General features: G+C 40.7%; 3 protein-coding genes across 4 annotated transcripts in view; 1 reads left to right on the top strand and 2 right to left on the bottom strand.

The window, feature by feature from the left end:
- Nucleotides 1-6,405, bottom strand: part of LOC136250116 (RING finger protein unkempt-like) — a 7,950-nt gene extending 1,545 nt beyond the window's left edge. The window contains exons 1-13 of one of the 2 annotated variants that reach the window (XM_066042284.1): nucleotides 6,314-6,405; nucleotides 6,097-6,262; nucleotides 5,797-6,006; nucleotides 5,467-5,741; nucleotides 5,202-5,337; nucleotides 4,703-4,820; nucleotides 4,571-4,655; nucleotides 4,459-4,520; nucleotides 4,319-4,409; nucleotides 1,129-1,235; nucleotides 817-1,077; nucleotides 558-722; nucleotides 386-511 (exon numbers count right to left, since the gene is read on the bottom strand). In XM_066042284.1, coding sequence (XP_065898356.1) covers nucleotides 386-511; nucleotides 558-722; nucleotides 817-1,077; nucleotides 1,129-1,235; nucleotides 4,319-4,409; nucleotides 4,459-4,520; nucleotides 4,571-4,655; nucleotides 4,703-4,820; nucleotides 5,202-5,337; nucleotides 5,467-5,741; nucleotides 5,797-6,006; nucleotides 6,097-6,176 — 1,716 coding nt within the window. In that variant the 5' untranslated portion in view covers nucleotides 6,177-6,262; nucleotides 6,314-6,405. Of the gene's footprint in view, nucleotides 1-385; nucleotides 512-557; nucleotides 723-816; nucleotides 1,078-1,128; nucleotides 1,236-4,318; nucleotides 4,410-4,458; nucleotides 4,521-4,570; nucleotides 4,656-4,702; nucleotides 4,821-5,201; nucleotides 5,338-5,466; nucleotides 5,742-5,796; nucleotides 6,007-6,096 lie in introns of both variants that reach the window. The other variant, XM_066042282.1, reaches the window with a different exon arrangement.
- On the top strand, nucleotides 6,288-16,241 carry LOC136250129 (VPS35 endosomal protein-sorting factor-like). Its single transcript, XM_066042300.1, has 34 exons — nucleotides 6,288-6,442; nucleotides 6,576-6,669; nucleotides 6,728-6,940; nucleotides 6,984-7,103; nucleotides 7,156-7,186; nucleotides 7,383-7,456; nucleotides 7,507-7,635; nucleotides 8,141-8,225; nucleotides 8,276-8,353; nucleotides 8,409-8,505; nucleotides 8,566-8,613; nucleotides 9,745-9,838; nucleotides 9,887-10,087; nucleotides 10,910-10,965; nucleotides 11,016-11,072; nucleotides 11,184-11,238; nucleotides 11,291-11,371; nucleotides 11,451-11,486; nucleotides 11,537-11,590; nucleotides 12,027-12,107; nucleotides 12,156-12,218; nucleotides 12,275-12,360; nucleotides 12,406-12,486; nucleotides 12,539-12,602; nucleotides 12,662-12,760; nucleotides 13,309-13,386; nucleotides 14,321-14,435; nucleotides 14,486-14,542; nucleotides 14,808-14,890; nucleotides 15,324-15,489; nucleotides 15,617-15,738; nucleotides 15,875-15,918; nucleotides 15,973-16,075; nucleotides 16,126-16,241. The coding sequence occupies exons 1-34, from the start codon at nucleotides 6,426-6,428 to the stop codon at nucleotides 16,192-16,194; spliced, it is 2,931 nt and encodes a 976-aa protein (XP_065898372.1). The 5' UTR covers nucleotides 6,288-6,425; the 3' UTR covers nucleotides 16,195-16,241.
- On the bottom strand, nucleotides 16,190-17,765 carry LOC136250126 (cyclic AMP-dependent transcription factor ATF-5-like). Its single transcript, XM_066042297.1, has 2 exons — nucleotides 17,374-17,765; nucleotides 16,190-17,323 (listed from the first exon to the last, which is right to left on the bottom strand). Exon 2 carries the CDS (start codon nucleotides 17,268-17,270, stop codon nucleotides 16,320-16,322), a length of 951 nt encoding a protein of 316 aa, XP_065898369.1. The 5' UTR covers nucleotides 17,271-17,323; nucleotides 17,374-17,765; the 3' UTR covers nucleotides 16,190-16,319.
- Nucleotides 17,766-17,932: the final 167 nt, after the last annotated feature.

The following is a 17,932-nucleotide window of genomic DNA, read 5'->3' as shown; positions in this document are numbered from 1 at the left end:
AAGTCTGTGTGACAAGCAGCTTCACTGAAGTGACTTCACTGAAAGACAAAGATACTTGCACAATGTTTCTGAACTTTAGTAGCTGGCGATAAAATAGACTAGTGTACTCATCAAGCAGCATGAGTGGCCAGCTGGGCCTAACTATATAGTCAGCTGACAGTCCATACCCCTTTTCAAAGGTGCTTGTAACTTCTGAACTGATATAGGAATTATGTCAGGTACTGTGACAAGCCTGGCAATGCTGACTGCAAGACTAGACAGCGAATTGCAGAGTAAGTGTAGAATGTATAACACTTTGAATATAATTCCAAAAAAAGTTGGATCCCTGTGTCCTCAGGTTCACTGTTTATACCATCCCCTGCTACCAAGGGACCACATCACTTACTCTAGTTCTTGGTGACTGTGCTGGTTGGGAGATCATGTGAGGCATGGTCATGCCTCCGGTGTTGCTAGGGATATTAAGGGGTGGGAGGGGTCCAAATCCAGTGGAGATGTCCGAGAATGACAATGACTATAAAAGAAAGGTAAACAATGTGGCTTTGTTATGTTCACTATACCGTGGTGGTGTCTGACTGTGGTGTGGTAGTGGCGAATGGTGACAATGGACCAAGAGGGGTAGAGTAAGGTAGTGAACTACCACTGGAATGTGACATAAATGACTGCATGAACCCTTGGGCTATTGGTGACTGTCCAACCAGATCAGCCGAGCCTGGTAATGGCTCCTGTTGGTAACAATAATGACATCACAATACATCACACACACGTACGCACGCACACACTACATACAGACACACAGACTATAATGCACAAGCACACCTCAGGGGTAATGGCCTCTAATCCACTACTATCAATATCATCTAATGTTAGGTCATCAAGGTTCGGTCCCACCATTGCCTCTAACATGTCAGTCACACACGATGGCAGACTGGATGGTTTAAATGTCATGCTAGCAGTGGTGGTGCTGCTGACTGGTGGCATCTTAGCAAGCTTCATCAAATTGTGCTTCCTACGATGTCTCTCAATCTCATCAAGACTGGAGTCATTCTCAATGTCTTCTAATTGTCTCATTAAATAAGACTGCAAGCGGCATCACATGATCACCATATGCAGACCAGCCCCACCCCTCACCTGCCCATCCTGATCCTCTAATGACTGACTCCTAAACTCTGCTCCAGGTGCCCTCTGGAATGGACTACCACTACTACTAGTTTCTTGATAGAATAACCTCTGGTTGGCTGTGTGTGATATGGTGACATTATAACATTTGACATATAAATACCAGGACACATGGGGATCCAACATAAGAGTATCACATGAAGCGCTTACTGTTCCAGTGGTTTGGAACATTTCCTTTAATAGTGAATAATGACCTCCCGCCCACACAAGAATCCCAAATTTTGTGGATAAGAAACAAGTATAATCAAGTTTGCCTGGCCTAATGTGATGTATCGTGTATCATGTCAAATACCCTTATGTGACGTGTCACCCTTTTGTTTGTCACCCTATCTGTCACTATAAAGGTTAACTAAAGCCTTCTAAAAGCTAATACTTACATTTTACAGCCTTTGCTGAGCTGTACTATGAAATGATAGCCAGTCTTCTCAGCATCAAAATACGTGTGCACGTGATCAATAACAGCAAAAATGAAATTTGAGGTGGTAGGGTAATAAGTGAAGAGGGCGGGGATGAGAAAAAAAGTAATCAAACTTTGCCTGGTCTAAGGGCAAAGGAGGTTGAAAACACCAAAGCAAATTCTCAAGTAAATTACACAAAAAACCAGAGGGGTAATACATCAAAATCAGTACAGAAACATGTCTATTCTCTGAGCTAAAATTTCCTGAGCAGGTGGCTGCATTAGGCAGCGTGACTTGGGCATTACTATATTCAGTGGACTGGACTGACATATTTTTAGCTTTTGCACATTCTATGGTTGAATTTATGGAGTCTTGCTAGTAAGCACCCTTAGGACACCTGCAGCCCACTTCTAAATGCTGAAGACGAGCAGTGGAATATGCGAAAACTGTTTCACTGCCGTTCATTATGCCACTATATTGTACTTTGCGTGGGAGGATCAAAGCGATGCCGTGTATCGTATTCTCCATACAGTACTAATCAACTGCATAACTGTACTGTATGAGTCATACAGTACAGTTATGTGCTTAATTGGGCAAACACAGCACACTTGGGCAAATACAGTACAGTTATGTGGAGAATTTGTTTAAGGAATGTTACATAAACAACACTGTAAATCGCTAAAACCAGCCAAACTAATCCTACGAGTTCGTTCTATGGCTAGGAATAGATTGTATAAACACTTACTGATCGTCTGATCATGAAGCTCTTTAAACACGACTCTACTAAGACAGCACAATTGATCACATGCGTGACATTGTAAATCGCTAAAACTAGCCAAACTAATCCTATTAGTTCGTTCTACAACTAGAAATAGATTAGTTAAACACTTACTGATATCCTTATCACCAAAAATCGCAGCGGTTTGAGTACTAGAGAAAATTGCTCCGAGCCAGACGACCAGGAAGTACAATATAACACTTAAAGTACCGCCTTGCTTGTGTGTACGAAAAATACAGTACTCGGGGGTGTCTCGAGGCAAATACAGTACTTGGCTTCGCCTCGTGCTGTATTAGCCTCTCGACACACACCCTCATATTGTATTTTCCATACACACACGCGGCGGTGCTTTAACTCTAACATACAGCACTTATTCCTTACCCTGGTGTGTAGTAATGCTGCAGGCAGTGGAGGGAATGTGACAGCAATAGTTAACCAGCGATCAACTTGCCGGTAGACAATAATATGCTTCAAGTAGCAAGCTTGAGGAGCAAGTATCTCACTGCCAGACTTCTGTTTCAGGGGCACATCAATTAAAGGCTGAAAAAATCTCTAATTGGTAAGCCCTTGCACAGAACCAGAGATCTGGCTACGTGAGACTAGTTTGCTCCTCAAGCTTGCTCTAAGGATATCTCAAAGGATATTGTCTACTGGCAAGTTGATCGCTGGTTAACTATTGCTGTCACATCCCTGCACTGCCTGCAGCATTGCTCACACTGGGGATAGGAAGGAATAAATGCTGTATAGTGGCATAATGAACAGCAGTGAAATTATTAAAAGACAGTTTTCGCATATTTCACTGTTCATCTTCAGTGCTTAGAAGTGGGCCGCAGGGTACTTACTAGCAGGACTCTGTAGATCCAACCATAGAATGTGTAAAACCAAAAATGTCAGTCCAGTCCAGTGTTCCAGTCCAGTCCAATGAATAGTGACACTCACATGACTTTATTATACAGCAACCTCATTAGTCAGGTTTCACTGTGAAATGCAGTAAAGCATCACTGTTTCGTTAATAGAATGTGCATGTGACAGGAAGTTGCATGCACTGAACCGTAATATATTAATTTTGTCCAAAATGCTTTTACAGAACTACCTTTCATGAAGCACAATCTTTCATGAAGCACAATCTGAATATCTAACAAAGTGGAACCCCAGCAAACTCCATCATTTTTAGTTTTTTATTGCAGCTATTGAGTCCCAAGTGTAAAACAATAGAAATACATTTCACACAAGAGTACTGTATAAAAGTCCGAGCTTTTATTTCCTTCCCAGCATTTTTGACCCGGCCTGTAAACAAATAGGGCCTTTATTTGAGACCGGGCATTTATTTTAGATGGGTCTGACTGACGTCCAGCATTTAATCAAATTCTGGTGGTGGTAGGATGGGATTACTGTAATGGCAAGCATAGAAAACAGCGAGGAAAACAGTGATACAGTGTGTTGACTATATAAACAAGTGAAAATGATTGGAAAATAGATGTATCATACATGTCTGCATGCACTCAAACTCGTATGGACTACTCACGTGATTACTCGTAGTACCTTCATCTCTTAGAAGGTTCTAAACTCAAGTAAGAAGCAGCATCAGCAACAAGGGAAACAATCAAAGCCATTAACAGTAGACTCAAGTAATAGCCCGGGGCCTCTATTTGAGACCAGGCATTTATTTTCCAAAGGTGCTGTAAACCCCCTAGCTTATAATCTAGACAGACATTTAATCAAATGCAGCTTTTATACGAGGAAATACGGTATGACAAGATGCATGAGAAGGATATATGCTATGAAGCACAACATAAGATTTGAAATGTGACACATATGCTGCCACAAATGATACGTATGTGGCACACATAAGGTATGACACAATGCATGACAAGACAAGAAGCATGATGTAAGGATACAAAATGAAGCATGACGAGAGTATAACATGACACAAGGGTATGACATATAACAAGGGGTCAGCACTCACCTATTGGCTGTGGTTGTGATGTCTTATAAGCAGTAGTTATAGGTGATGTGCTCAATAATGGATCAGCCTCTACTGACCCACCACTGGACATCTGTAAAATGTTGTGTCACTATAAGTGTAACGTAGTGTGTCATACCCACCCCTGGACTACTGCCTGTGATCATCGGATCTGATGTTAAGGTACGTGACTCAGTTAGCTCACCTACAAGTTGTACAGTGATCACATCACATACAACCAAATATCCTTATTACCATCATTATGAGCAAATGCACAAAATGGTCCCCTTGGGCAGTAACCTGTTTGTTGTACATCATTACACTTGGTGGACTTGTAGATCTGATGGGACAACAGGATAATAATATACACTATTAACAGCAGGTCACCTCAGGATGGAATTGTTGTTCAGTTCTAGTATGGCAATATGGACAGGAGTCCCCTCTGTCACAATGGGCTGGGTCACTCCATTCATCATTTAGTTTAACACTGGGACAAGGTGTGGACCTGTGTAGGGTACACACATGTACATATAAGCTCTGTGTGTGTGTGTGTGTGTGTGTGTGTGTGTGTGTGTGTGTGTGTGTGTGTGTGTGTGTGTGTGTGTGTGTGTGTGTGTGTGTGTATAGAATTCCACAGTCACTTACTAAAGTGCAGTGGAACATCAGTTATTCAATATAGTGTGGTATACAATGCAGTGTGTATCTATGTCCTTGCCTTATACTCTTACATGACACTACACACTATATACCGAAAACACTACTTTGACACACTCTAACTAAACATGACACACAAATGCACGTGCCCCCACATGTATGCGTGCGCGCGCACACACACACACACAACACACAAACTAAACATGCACACAGTATGCACCATAGCACTTACCGATAACTAAAGTTTTTCGGTCCTCTCCTCCTATCTTTAGCATTATGATAGTAGGGGCATGCATAACCTTGACGACACAACCTTGGTGGTCTTTTACAGGGTTCAGTCTTGTAATACGTGAGCACAAAACTATGATCTACAAGTGAGCACAAAACTATGATATACAAGTGGTAACAGCTGATATTAAACTAGTAGCAGCTGATAATAATAATGAGTGATAACTTACAAATGAAATATGAGCCCTATAATTTGTACACATTAATACCTTGCCATCTGGGGTCCTCTAGAAGAACACCTTTATCTCTCTCCAGGCTACCAACTAGCGACCCCCTTTCTTCTTCATCAGACACACCTTGTAGCTCCCTTACATCATACACTGGGGGTCTGAGGTCATGTGGACCATGAGCGAAGGCACAATGTGGACCATTCTTAACACAAAATCCTCTACTATCTGTCTCATATACACAAGTACTAGTCTTGTAATATCTTAAGTGGTAACGTCGTTCTGTGTCCCCAGCTGTACGGTGTAGATAATGACACCTGTGTGAGATCATGTGATGTCACATGACCGATAGGTGATGATGCAATAACTAACTCGTCTCCATTAGGACACATGCCAGTGTTTTCATCATAAATGGCACAATAGACATCAGGGCTGTAGTTGAAAGTACCATCTTTCTTCTTACGAGGCCTACGACGCCTCTGGTTCATAAAATGCCAGTTAAAGCAAGTGAATGGTCTGTGTTGGGTGCACTTGTGTTGAAGGAACAATTGACATTGCTCAACTCGAAAGTCTTTCAAATAACTACATGACACATACACACATACAACACTTGTTAATGACGTGAACGTTAATTGTTACAATACAAGACACAATAAATATTTGGACCCTCACGTATAATGAAACGGTTTTTCCGTCACGGGAGCATTATACGAAGTGGTTAGAGGTGTTTGTTTCTGTTCCAAGTACGACATTTCAACTGTTCGTCGGGTGACAACTAGTTTGACTCGAGGGCGGGACCGGCGTCACTTGTGTCCTGACACAATACACACCTCCCTGGCTGGAGACGGGACGTTATTACGGGTTCGTTCCGCTCCTAACACGACCTCACCGTGACTGGCTAACTATTGCTGAGGACAGCACTTCGCGCCATCTTTTGTTTACTTGCTCTTTATTGACGACAGACCGTGACGTAGGGGATTTTACCGGTAGGCGTGTTTTAAATGGCGTCGCATGACTGGTAAGCGATTGTCAGCATATGAGTAGCTACTGTTACTGGAAAGTGACACTGTATTTCCTACTTAATACTTAATATTGTGTATTATGTGTTGAATTGATGTCAGCAGCTTATTGTGTGTTGTCACGTGACACAGGGGTCCAAGCAACAGGAACTATGACTTGGAGAGGAAGAAGAGCGCATGTGCACAAGAGGAGGTGCAGAGCCACCCTCTGCATACAATAGTGACAGTAAGTCTCCCCAGGGGATAGGTCAAGTGATACGGTGGAGTTCACACGCTTGTTATAGACCATTGAGCTGCCATCAACAAAACCTATCGATAAAAAATCTAAGAAAGACAATGAAGCAAAGAGTCAATCAGTGGCTGAAGAAGATCCATTAAGTGCTGGGGGTGACCCTTTATCAGGGTCCCTCGCTAGTGACCCACTAACTGCAGCCTTGATTGACCCACTAGCCTCCGGCCCTAATACCACCAGTGGAGGGATCTTTGAGACATCAAAGGTAATTCCTTTCTTTGATGCTCAGTCTTCTAGTTGTGTGTTAGGGTGGAGGATCATCTCAACCATCAGATAATGATTTGGATTCCTCATTTGAGCCATGGAGCATAAAGAGAACCATGATCCTCTCTAATTATACCACCTCTGAAAAACTGTCCATTACTACGGTGAGCTGCTGCCATGGTAACAGCAACACTAAGCTATGTCTTGTCCTGTTAGAGTTTCTTGTCAGATGAAGATAAAGTGAAATGTTAGTAAGACTGATAACAGGAAAGTTTGGTAGAAGAAAATTAATATACTTTTGGCTGAAAAAATTATGTTCACTCAAATATTTTGGAGGATTTAGTTTGGCAAACCTCCTTTCTTCTTGCCAATTATTCCTGCAGTATGCTACATAATTATATGTTTGTATGTGATTACTTCAATGTGGCTATGCTGTGTATTAGTGGAGACAAAAGCTCAAGCAGCTGTCACAGACACAGTCAAACATCGTCTGGAACAATTGGATGACTTTGAAGAGGTGTGGTTTATGATGTATTGTGGATCACATGATGAGGTCACATATTCCAGGGCTCGGTGAAGGAGATGCTCAACCTCAGCCAACAAGAATATGTCAAAAAGATTGATGACATGAACCGAGCACTGTGCCAGGCTTGGGACCGGGATCAGAAAGTGAAGGCATTGAAGATTGCCATACAGGTGTGCACCAGTTTAAGACTAGAGAATGTTTAGTTTAGTGGGCACTTCTCAGTTTTCATAACTGTTATCTTGTCTCTACTAATGTGCTGTCTTCCATGAACCTTGTAGTGTAATAGGTTAAGGCCTGGTGTAATATGGTCATCTCTGGGGGTTACTTAGCAAGTGGCCACATTAGGTAGGTCACTTATTGCACTAATGAATCATCAGGCTAGAAACATTTTCCAACCAATTTCATCACTTGTATACGTCTGTTTTAATAATGGCATGGAAGCTATATGTTTAACTGCTTGCACTAGCCTTATTCCAGTAACCATACTGGTCTCAGTAGTGTGTATGATACATACACACATCTGGGACCTGTTCTCTATGTGATAAGGTCACCCGTCTAAACCAGCCAATGTGAAAATGTGTCATCTGTATGCATGAATGTGACTCACGTACCTATGTGGCTACCTGTTCAGGAAATGTTTAACCCAGGTTTCACTATATACCTATATCCACACAGGCTGGTAAACTACTGGTTGATATTTCAGTGATACAATTCTACCCGAGCAAGTTTGTACTCATCACAGATATATTGGACAATTTTGGTTGGTTGTTGCTGTGGCATTGTAGATGTGTTTCTATGACATCCTGATAGGTAATCTTGTGTTTGATCGTATCAGACGGAAGTCAACCATGATGGACCCTGTAACTAACAAGCCTGTTATGTTACAAGGTATGTAATTATGTAGGAAAGGGGGGTGAATATAACACACTATATGTGTCTGTAGAGAACTTCTCACCAGACCAAGTACCAGACATTGCCAAGGAAACCTGTCGGAACTGGTTTTTCAAGATAGCGTCAATCAGAGAACTGATCCCTAGATTGTATCCTAATGCATTCACATAACCACCTATATGTTTATAGTCCTTAACTTTGCTACTCAGTTATGTTGAGGCAGCCATTTTGAAGTGCTACAGCTTCTTGACCACTGGGTGAGTACTAATGGTCACATGAGTAGGGAAAGAATACATCAAACACCTCTCAGTAACTCGGGATTTTTAGAGATTTTCCTCTTTCAGGGCAGGACCAAGATATTTGTCCTTATTGTGGAAGTTTTTTCTATTGTGTCCATATTCTCCTTATATTTGGAGAGCTTGTTAAGAGATGTTTTACTGTTGTTTAAAAATAAGAGAAGGTTGGTGTCATCAAATATCTTGTGATCTCAAGAAGTGCCATAATGATGTCTTAGTATCAATGAGTGTCAATACCAAGTACCCCATGTAAAACCATGCCATAAGCAGAAGTGTATCCAGGGTGGTTTCCAGATTTGGTAGTGAGTTAGAAATGTAGGCTTAGTCCATGGCCATTGATCAGTTTTGAATGCTATTAAAATGCTACTAGATTCATGTTCTATAGATAATATAAATGTGTTGAAGCTAGTCCATGTGTGTTATGACTGCTCTATTAGAGTATCTCAATCTTTATTTTGCATACCTTTGTTCTCTCTCCCTTAATCTACAAATTTCCTATTACATTGTAGCTGTACTTCCCTTCATTTTTCTGTATATTTGTGCTGTCAAACTATAATAGTCTGGTGTTCCTGCTGCAAAGCCCAGTTCAAATATCAGTGGGGGTTTTTTGGAACCCCAGAAACCCCTCTAAATATACCCCTGATAAGTGTCCCAGAACTCTCTGACACAATACATAGCTCTCCTAGCTAACATGCAATGGCTATATGGCTCTAGTGGACTATGTGTGCTTATAAATTTAGCTGCGCATTTTTTAAATTATGGAAATGCAAGAACTTCAACCCCCCTGTACATGCATGCATTTCACACATTCTTCTGCAGTACAGTGCATGTGACTGGAAAAACAATTTTCATTACTACACATACACTGTGTATCCACACTGGCATACTCTTTACTCTTTTGTATTATGAAGACGAGGTTGCTAATGTCATAATTGTGATCTATGATAGTGCAACTAAACACATAAAGCTAGGTACCGTGCTGAGAATTGGTTGGTTGTGAACTGCATAATAAATGCATATGTTTTACTCACATGTACATTGTACTTAAAATGGTCACACTTTCTTATAACATGCATGCGTGTCGTTCCGCAGGGAATATTCCCAAGCACTTATTCGTCTGACGAAAACTTGTAGAGGAATTGGAGACCCTCTGGTAGCAGCTTATGCTAGGGCTTACATGTGCAGAGTACGTGGGTTGGCATTATATAGAGTATTTATCTGACTACCCTGACAGGTTGGAATGACTGTGTCTCCTACCACCAGGATCCATTTATTGCCCACCTTCACTGATTTCCTAGCCACTATCAAACAGTTCAATTCAGATGCTGTCCAAAACACTCTGGTGGTACAGAAACTAGAGCTACCAAAATATTTACATCTTTTCTTGCCCTCCCTGGACTGGGTGCTGCAGTGTATAGCTCATAAAGCCTCAGAGGTGACTGTGTAGTTGTGTATATACTATAGTATGTTGAGCTGGTAGCTGAGAATACAGTTCAAATAAAGACACATATTTTTGCTACAAATAAATGCAATGCAATGCTATATGGTTCCAATTGTCAACTTGTGGAGATATCCAGGCGGTAAAGTGTTGTATTCATTGAAATTAAGAACCTTAAACATGGGGCAATTAAGTATTGTAAGTCAGTCAAATTTTGAAATATCTGCTCAATGTGAATGTACTACAGCTGTATATACTGACGTTTGCATCTCTGTTCAAATCATGTGGCATTAGGACATGAAAGCATAGCGTTGTGCGTAGTGGACTCAGCCTTTTGCGGTTATGATCAAAGCCTACTCTTACACTCACGTCCCATGCAGCTGTTACATGATTCGATCGCTGCTACAAATGTCAGCAGCAGAGGATTGGGATGACCTTTTCTATATAATATGATTGTCTCATCAATAACCAGTAAACAAACCCTTCCCAAACAGATGTGGTAAACTCTCCCATAGATCAGTTGCATCACAGCCTTTTGGGTGATCAACTTGCCTCATTCACACCTAAACTTATTGGACTGTTAGCTATAGGAGGTGATGCAATTGGACAGAGTGCAATCTTGAGGGGGTCACCTATCATATAAGCTTTGTTGACTTGGACATTTGTAGCTTTTACATTATTCGTACCTGCTGGACATAAATTTATTTTTCCAGGCCAAGAGTCTAAGGGCTCGGTTTAAATCTCCATAATTAGACACTTTGGTCACTTGTTTCTAATTATTTTTAGCACTTCATGTGGTGACCCATTTTCCTTATATAGAAATTGCTCGAGGACATATTAAACACTGTCAAACAGTCAGCTGATGCTAACACTAGGTGAGTGTGTCAAGGGGTGTGGTTGTAGTGTTCCATGTACTTCCCACCAGACCAATGTTACTACACACTATAATGGAAGTGTTTGAACCAAACTTTGTTGCACTGAGGTGAGCCACACCCACTTTAGCAGCTGAGTAATCTGACTGCCTGCTATATGGGCTTTCACAGTGGGGATTATGGGGTAGTAGTTACTACTAAACAACTCTTGTGCTGCACAGGGCGATACAATTTTCAGAGATGATCAAAGAGTGTGATGACATTGTGTTCCCTAAGGTGAGCATGTTTGTCAGCCACGTCATTTCCATTGTTAGTCCTTTTTGTGCAGTACAAGTTATATGTGTCACTTGGAGTTGGTGTGGTACTAGCAGAAGTGTCTTCAGAGCATCGCCTGCCACTGCTCAATGATGTGAGTGTACAGTGTGGATTAGTGTGGACAAACATATAGTTTAAGTCTCAAGTATTACTTAGTACATGATCTACCACAGGTGTGGAAGTCTGTTATGAAGTTGAAGTTGGTACAGGTGAGTAGTGTATCATGTGATCTGGGATGTGTTGTATGGCTTTGTCACAGGAGTACATCTCATGTGCAGAAATCTGGGTGGAGTTCGTGGCTAAACATTTCGGGGTGAGAGGACCTTTTGTTTCAGTCAGATATAGTATACTGACAGTACTGTTTGTGTGGGCACAAGAAAACTTGTCTGGTTATGTTTACTGAAATTTTGGTAGTGCCATTCATAACAGTTGGTGCATACAGTGGAACCTCTCTTAAAAGAAAAGGACCCTTTGAATTAATGACAGTACAATCTAAGGACAATTTCTGTGGCCCACAAATTTTTTATCCCAAAGAGGACAACCTAGCATCGATTATAAAATGATTTTGTCACAGTGTTATGACATTACAACTGTTAGTGAGGACACACATTATGTATTTTCTAACTTACTAAACTACCTTAGCAATAAGGTGGGATTTTACTAGATGAGTTCTTATACCACCTGTCACACAACATAATGGCTCATGAGGCTACTGCCGGCACACTATCACATAACGTATTCACATACAGAAACGAGAGATGAACACCATCCTTGCTGACATCATCAAACACATGACTCCTGATCGAGCCTTTGAAGCTCACTACAGCCAGGTGGGTGTAGTTTGTTATGTTGCTATGGTGACTGGTATCTTCTAACAGCTGAACTCTATCATTGGAAAGATTCTGGCCAATCAGCACAACTTTGCGGTGTTATTTTCAATGGTATGCAGCCACACCTCCTCCCATAGTGATACAATATTATGACATCATCACTATAGGATAAGTTCCTGCCATTTGTTGACATGTTCCAAAGAGAGAGTGTCAAAGTGGAAGTGTGTAAGACTATACTGAGCTCATTTATTAAGTGGGTGTGGTTAGTAATGTGGGTGTGGCTATATGACATTTACAGCTTCCAGACTGAGGAGACCAATGACCCTATTATTATTAATGCCATGATGTACGTCTGTAAAATCCTGCACGATTCCTTCAAGTAAGCCATCACCCAGTGTTTTGTTCTGACCAGCTATATAATGGTGTTATAGCTCATTGAGCTTGGAGGATGAGCGACGACAAATATCGTCTTCAATTATTGGATTCCTCAACAAGGTATTAACATTCCCACAGTGATCATGATCACTCTGACATGTTTCTGCCATTAATTACAGATCAATTTTGGTAGAGACTTTGAGCAGCAATTGAGTTTCTACGTTGAAGTGAGAGCAACATTTAGCAACCTTGATGCTATACTGGTGTACCTCATACAAGTGAGCTGATACTGTACTAGGGTGTTGTGGATTTCTGGCGACACTAAATTGTCAGCACATACATATTTCACCAGGAAGATGCATGCGTATCACTTGTGTTTACATCAGAGACGCACAACTATTTGTGTTATCCCTCCCCACTATTTGGGGGACTTAATTCATGATTTTATCATGAATGCAGTAGGAAAAGAATACACTTGTACAAATGCAGTGAAGGAAAGATAAATAAAGTAAAAGTGGCTATGCATTCCTTGAACACTGCCACGTATGACATAAATGAGCTATATTCATCATCTCGGTAACAAGTAACTTTTCACCAAATCTAAAAATACAAATCAATTTATATTTTCTAGATGTACGTCTTAATTACCTTTTCATTTCTAATGACATGAAAGATAAAAATAAACATTCCCCACTTGTAGAGACAAGAATAAGTGGCTGTGAATGTACATGTGTGCTTAAAATTTGTGTTGCATGAAGTCCACAAACTCTGTAATACAATTCCTATTCTTGTCAATTATTCCTATTGTTGTCTTTGTTGTTGCTAGAATGTTAACCTCTTGGCAATGAATACTAGTGCCATTGTCGGGGGCAACCACACTCGTAAGACAGCAGCTTTTGTCAGGGTGAGCACTTTGTGATATCATCCCATCTAATGACGGTTTTTGTTATCATAGTAACCCATGTATGTGTGTGGGTGGGGTGTTTGCTGAAACCACTTAAGTTAACGACTTCATAGAAAAACCTTCATAATAGATACAAATTAGGGTCCTGGCTTTACCTCTGAAAGTCTTTGATCTTCATTGGAGTTAAACAAGCCAAAAAAATTTTTTCTTACAATTCCAAGAAAAGTTATTGCTGTTGTTATGTAAGTATGCCTAATTGTAACATTGACACAATACTGTGAAATATCTCTATGACTTCTTCTGTTTGTGACCTACATCATTCATAATTGCTGGAGGACTTGATGTATTCAAGTACAGGGGAGAAATAGTTTTTATGACTGGTCATATTTCAGCTTCAGAAGAAATAAGAAGCTAAACTCCAGCTAACAGGTATGGTTATGAATTAATAATAGGAAGACTAAACTTGAAAATTATAATAATGTAATTTATGTCTTGTAGCCATACTAATTAGGTTCTCTGTCACCTTTGAGTCCTTTCACAGATGAAATATGACCAGTCCATTTTTTTTACCAGCAGGAGTTATGAACTCTTGCTAGATTTATTTGAAATACCCCACTACCAAGAGCCATTTTACAATTGTGGTGCCGTTTGTGAAGTGTAGCACATTCCAATAATATAATTTGTATTCCAAGTAAGTTGGTCAGAGGAAGTAAAGCATAATATACATATGCCATGATCACATGATACTCTACACAATAAAGCCTACACAATAATCCCAAGGGGGTGGTACTCTGTGTCAGAAGTGATCTAAATTGAAAACTAAACTTAACTCCTACAAGCAGTACTTGACTTTGACCAAATATTTTTAGTAAAATCACAATGACATAACTAAGCATCACTCATATTATGTGATCTTGATGATGCTGCATTGTAGGCGTGTGCAGCATACTGTTTCATCACAATCCCGTCACTAAGCAACATACTAGAGCGGCTCAACCTGTACCTGTTGTCAGGGAGGGTAGCAGTTGCTAACGGAGCATTAACACAAGGTGTTATTGTGTGAACATGTGTTTACATGGTATTAACAGATAATTCTCAGGTGATGCCTTCTTCAAAGCAGCGATATCTTCCATCAAAGATGTTCCAGAAATTGTTGGTGAGGGTTTAGACTAGAGTGTGTTCACATTGAGCTGGTAGCTGAGACAACAGTAAAAAAGTTTTGCTGCAACTTTATTTGTGAGGAAAGTTGTGTTGACTGTGGAGACTTTGTAAGGTTCAATTTAGAGTGACAGCCTATTATTAGTATTGCAGTTGAGCCACATGTCAAGCCCTTAACCTTAATATGAAGTACAGTATAAACTTTTTAAGACGTCAGCTCAACATAACTATATTACAGTATTGTGACCATTGTCTTGTTGCAGAGGTGGATCGCAGCAGACAGTCAACGGAACCTTTCATGAGCACATTTATTAGTAACTTCCTTTCTGCACTGCTTGTTGTGCCAGTAAGTTGTCATGGTAACTACTGCATATAAATATTTATGGACTCTTTGTGGTGGCACACCCACACACAATATATATTTCAACAGCTGGGGACTATAAACAGCCAGATGTCTGGAATTATTTATTCCATCTTGACCAGCATATGAATATTAAGATGTGGCATATTAATGGTGCTGTTAATTAAAACCGATTTCATGATTTGACCACACTTTAAAATAGGCTTATCTAATATGCATTTTTCCTACATGTAAATGGTATGTGTAACAGAGCTTTGACTAGGTCTATTTGTATGCATGAGTATAGTGTATTGAGTCACATTAGAATTAAGAACCACTTGACCCAAGGGTACAGCGATACAATGGGTCATGTCAACAAATGTGAAAGTGGTCAATGAGATACACAAACCTTATGTACTGTATGGTGTGCTCCATATAGGATAATCCAGATCAAGGTGTTCTCTACTTGTTGAGGGGCCTACTCAAGGCTATACTGGACTATCCATGGCAACGGAGCACTAGTGCTAAGGACAGGGTTTACCTTAATGCTTTATCACTGTTATCAGCTTATGGCCAGGAGAAGTATCTGTATGGGATTGCTAATGGTTAGTGGTCTCTTGGTAATAGTATGTGATGTACTGCTATAACTTGTGGAATGCATTAGGATAATCATTTGTCCTCTCATTTGTGTTAGTATTTCTGAAATCAGGAATGTCATCTTTGTTATTGTAGTGGATTCCAATGATAGCTTATATGGAAGTGATAAGAAATTCATAGCAGAGATCTCAAAGATAGCAGACACCATTATCAACCTGTTGTTGGAGCACCTCAAGCAGCTATCAACCACAGAAGAGGTGAGATGATGTAATACCATTATGTAACCAGGATAATAACCAGTTTATTATTTTTTCACTTTCATTGTGCAATAAAAATGTTTCCCTTTTTGTCACATGACTGTGTTGTGGTTGATTTGTATCCTGTCAACACTAGGACCTCAAGAACCAGAGCAAGATTGCCTTTGGCATGTTCAGCAGGTAATTATGAAATAGTGGTCCCTCAGTAAGAGGTGCTTAATGGTCTTCCCACAGGTTGATCTCTCATGCAGACATTACAGAGGGAAACACCTTGTCCTTGGCAATGAACCTGTGGACACTGTCGAACAAACATGGCCATGTTAGTAGCAAGCTAAAGGTGAGTGTCCACCATATTGTGACCAGTAAGGTGAAGTGTATGTACTGCAGGCTAACACACTGAGGTATATCCAGGCAAGACCTGGAGGACAATACCAGAAACTGTTAGATGCAATTTGAGTAATTGTAATGTATGAAAGTGTAATACAATAAACCATGGACTGAAAGAGTACAAATTAATAAATAATATACAGTACAATAAACACAAGTGCAATATACAAAACCAGTGTGTGTATTAGTGCAAGTTAGAAAGGGAATAGTGGTCCTAGCTGTTGATGTATATCAGACCACATATCAGATTGCAGATCACCTAGAAAGTCTGATGTTGGTACAGATTTACTAAATGAACTGACATCTTCACTGGATGATGGCACATCTGGTATCATTGTAGATGTGGGGGCACAAACTTCCTGCAACACTGACTTCAGGTATGTTATCTCTTCCTCGGCACACTTTATTTGTTCCAACAGCTTAGCATTGTCACGTTCCAAACTTGTCTGTTGCTCATCTAGGGTCATTTTTTCTTGCTTCTTGCGGCTTCGGTACTTTAAGGCTGCAGTTTTGTTCTGTTCCCGCTTGCGCTGCTTACGAGGTTCAGTGAGTCGGCGTCTTTTAGTGCCACCAGTACTAGAAGTCTTACGTTTGGCAGTAGGTGCCACAGAATGTGGAGTAGAGGTTGCAGGACTTGGAATTTGTTCCAGTGGTGTTATTTGGGGAGGTGGGCATGTGTGTATTATGGGGGGTGGTGATAACACAGTCATGTCACGTACAGGGGGAGGTGACACCTCAGGACTGTAGGGTGGCAACATGTCATCTACACACTCAGAAAATGTTGGCGAAGGGTGCGATAATGATGACAAAACATCACTTATGTCACCAATGTCATCCGATTGGCTGGTAATTCTGGGTGGGGTGTTTTCTGGTGTGAGGAGATTGAAGTCATACATGTTGGTGGGTGTGTCCATCATGTTTAAGTGATCCATATCTTCTCCAAACCAGTATCCCATCGTTGCTGACCAACTACTTGATGACAGTTCCCTACTGGGAGGGGTGTCCGCTTGGTAAGAAGAGGTAAGGAGCTCTTCCAGTTTATGCTCTGCCTTGACAGCACACCCGAGGGTGTGACAAGGGCCAAAGCCTGGCCCAAAAGAGCTAGGTAAATATGCGGGTCCTTCCGGCACGAAGTGTTCCACCATCGTCTTGACTCTTTACTTCAGACTGATAAACAGCCGTAATATATGAAATAAACCTGTTAACGGAATAGTTAAACGAGCGCGCGACATATAGCACTTCGCTTACCCCATTTTAACAACTTGGTAATGTAGAACAGTGCAGGTGCACCGTTGTTAGACTAATACTTCCATTCTTGAACGAATAGAAGAAAAGATCCAAAAGAATATTGTACCTTACGAGCTGTACTTTACTGAAACCTCTTTGAAACAATATTGTTAAACAAAGAGACAACTTATCTATGCTGTTCAAATAAATGTTTTTTTCCGCTAAACCGTATGCTACTACTGCCGCTCCACGAAAACTTTTGTTCTTTCAAGAAAGACGGACTCAATTTTAGCATACTGTGATCCAGGATAATAGGACGCGAAACAATCGGCTTTGTTTTTGACACACAAACTACGACCCACAAAAGATCCACTTCAACAGTCGAACGCTTTTCCAATGAAACGCTCCGCGCGACCGCTCTATTATTTATGCAAGTGGCTGATGCAACACCCGTGACGTCACCCGTTAGACAAGTTTTACTGGCGACTGACCGCCAACATGGAAGAAAGCAACCTTTCAACAGTTCTTATGTTTTATTATAACATTTCTCATCTCAAGTAACTAGTACAAATACATTAAC

Source organism: Dysidea avara, chromosome 3 (genome assembly GCF_963678975.1).
Source record: "Dysidea avara chromosome 3, odDysAvar1.4, whole genome shotgun sequence".
In the NCBI taxonomy this organism is placed as follows: domain Eukaryota; kingdom Metazoa; phylum Porifera; class Demospongiae; order Dictyoceratida; family Dysideidae; genus Dysidea; species Dysidea avara.
The sequence above is the reverse complement of the archived record's forward strand: the minus strand, read 5'-3'. Positions and strand labels throughout refer to the sequence as shown.

Coding starts and splice junctions, on each gene's coding strand:
- LOC136250129 (XM_066042300.1), top strand. Junction 6,670..6,727: donor CTCTGCATACAATAGTGACA/GTAAGTCTCCCC, acceptor CGCTTGTTATAG/ACCATTGAGCTGCCATCAAC. Junction 7,187..7,382: donor AGATGAAGATAAAGTGAAAT/GTTAGTAAGACT, acceptor GCTGTGTATTAG/TGGAGACAAAAGCTCAAGCA.
- LOC136250126 (XM_066042297.1), bottom strand. CDS start 17,270: ATGGTGGAACACTTCGTGCCGGAAGGACCCGCATATTTACCTAGCTCT.